The following is a 2,402-nucleotide window of genomic DNA, read 5'->3' on the forward strand; positions in this document are numbered from 1 at the left end:
GTGGATGACGTATGATGCAATTATTGAAGGATAACACTTTTGAAATAAGTGGGGGAGAGCTGAAGGTGGACTCTATCTACATGAAGTGGTCCTCTACTACTATTAGAGGTCCACGTGTCATATTCGGCAGGGATGGTCATGGCCACGTGGGACTTGTGGTCCACAGGGATGTAGGATGACTGTAGTGAGACACGTGTAGGAAGAATAGATGTGACAAGCTGTTTGATTTGGCGTATGGAGGGTAGATTTTTAATCAAGGGTGAGTTATGTTGAGGTTGAGGTTGAGGTTGAGATGAGAGAGATGGGGGCCCAGTAGAAAAGAGTAGAGTAATTGCAGCCTTTGAACGTGGGAATTAATTATGAGTACAGCAAGTTTTGTATGGGCCTTTTTGTTTTGGCTGATCCTGCAACTTGTTTCTCGATAACTCTTTTAGAGTTATTGGTAACCAATTTAATTCATTTTAATACAATCCTAAATGATTTATCCCAACCTGTTCTCTCTTTCTTCACCTTCTTCATCATTTTTTTTCCTTTTTTATTAACTTTTTATGCTGCCTAGGATTTGAACCAGAAATCATAAACACATACAACATAGAATTCAAACCAACCTGACATGCTAATAAACAGAAATTATTCACATACAATTGATCCCTTGGTTTTAAGAAAGATATTTCCAAGGAGCATGACAATGTACTCGTCACATCAAAATCCAGCATTGAACCTCACGAAAGCTCTTGTGTATCTGAGTAAACTCCATTTACAACGGTGATGATGATATGATCAAGTATGATCTGTTTGCAGTTGATGGCATATGTGTTCTTATCTCAATGATTGTCATCTAAGTATATTGGATTCATCCATCATCATTGTTGAAGCTTTATCCCGAAGAGTTGGGATCGCCCAAGTCATCTAAGTATATTGGGTTGATACATTATTTATTTCTTAGGAGTGAATTTAAAATGTGCAATACTTATTTTTCACCTGTTACATAGTTATGATCTCTTCGTTTTGTCTTCATGGTTTTGAAATCAGTTTGTCCTACATACTCTTCCAGTCCTGTTATCATGTCTATATAAGCAAGAGATTTACTTCAATGTGAACTGTGTTCATTGTGTTTAAGCTTGCAGGCAGAATTCCCAGCCAATGCAAACATATTGCTAATGATTTATATTTCTTAATTATTATTTATTTTGCAGGAGGCCATCAATAGAATGATTGCTAATGACCCTTCTAATAAACATAACGATCTAGACCATGACCCCGTGGCTGTGGTATGTGCATTATTTTAATTAGGATATTTTGTAATTATGATATTAGTAAGTATGATATCATATCGTTAGTAGGTATTGATATTATACACTTTTTGTACAGGTTTGTGGTCCTGATAGTCGGGGTCGTGTTCGGGGAATGGGTTCAGGTGTTTCCAAGACTTCCGTGCGTGCTTCAATTCCTTACAAGCAAGCCTTGGCATATGAGACGACAATCTTTCATAATAGAGTGGATAAGTTGACGGAAGCGGTGCAAAAGATGAATGAGACTTTACAACAATCAAATTTTTCTACTAGGACACCAATGCAGTCTGACACCAATCTCGGTAGTTTTTCACAGGTACAACATTGGTATTTTACTTTTGATAGATGAGTGAACTTCTATTATTGCAATGATATTGTCTACATGATTTTATAGGTAAGGCCTGATTCTCCACATCATGAGTCACATTCTAATCCACCAAGCATACAGACAGGTCCTTGTAAGGTGAATCGCTTACAACGACCACATGATTGTGTTGCCGAAGGAAGAGTGATAGGTGCATCTAATGCTGATTCAGATAGTTACGATATTCTTATAGATGAGGTCCTTGATGGGAATGTGATTCTACAAAGTGGAGAAGGAACATTTGCTGATTTGACATGCGATGATATTATTGATTAGCCCAAATTTCGAATAAAGTTTTACTGAACAGAGGTACTCTTCTTGCTAAATTGTAGATAGACACTAAACATAAAAAATTATAATAAAATAATTAAATGTTTGATAATGATAGTTATGAGAACTCTTTTATTTTGTAATTTGATATATTCATCTTTCTTGCATAATTACTTGGATTGCTTTAGATAGTCGGTGTCACTACTATATATCTGACAATGTTTTTTAAATTTTCAACCACAGATTTCTACTATATGTTGCAAGAAGGAGGAATGTATGTTATCCTTAAGAATCACTACGTCATTCTTCCAAGGACCGAGAAAGACAGATGTTAGTTTTGATTTCAACAAGTCAAGTGAAGCGAAGTTGGTAGAAGATATTTTTTGAGAAACTATTTTAAACATTGGGATGTGTATTAAAATCGACACCATGAAAACGGGGCATGTTGGACTATGATTGCACATGTAAAATTTGAA

The 2,402-nt window shown here is 35.9% G+C and overlaps 1 protein-coding gene across 1 annotated transcript; it reads left to right on the top strand.

The window, feature by feature from the left end:
* The first annotated feature begins 437 nt into the window (after positions 1–437).
* LOC147384224 (uncharacterized) lies at positions 438–1,959 on the top strand. Its single transcript, XM_086426124.1, has 3 exons — positions 438–1,271; positions 1,372–1,608; positions 1,687–1,959. Exons 1-3 carry the CDS (start codon positions 1,212–1,214, stop codon positions 1,930–1,932), a joined length of 543 nt encoding a protein of 180 aa, XP_086282250.1. The 5' UTR covers positions 438–1,211; the 3' UTR covers positions 1,933–1,959.
* Positions 1,960–2,402: the final 443 nt, after the last annotated feature.

The sequence above is a fragment of the Akebia trifoliata genome, chromosome 15, assembly GCF_017979445.1.
Source record: "Akebia trifoliata isolate Shusen 1 chromosome 15, ASM1797944v1, whole genome shotgun sequence".
Lineage (NCBI taxonomy): Eukaryota > Viridiplantae > Streptophyta > Magnoliopsida > Ranunculales > Lardizabalaceae > Akebia > Akebia trifoliata.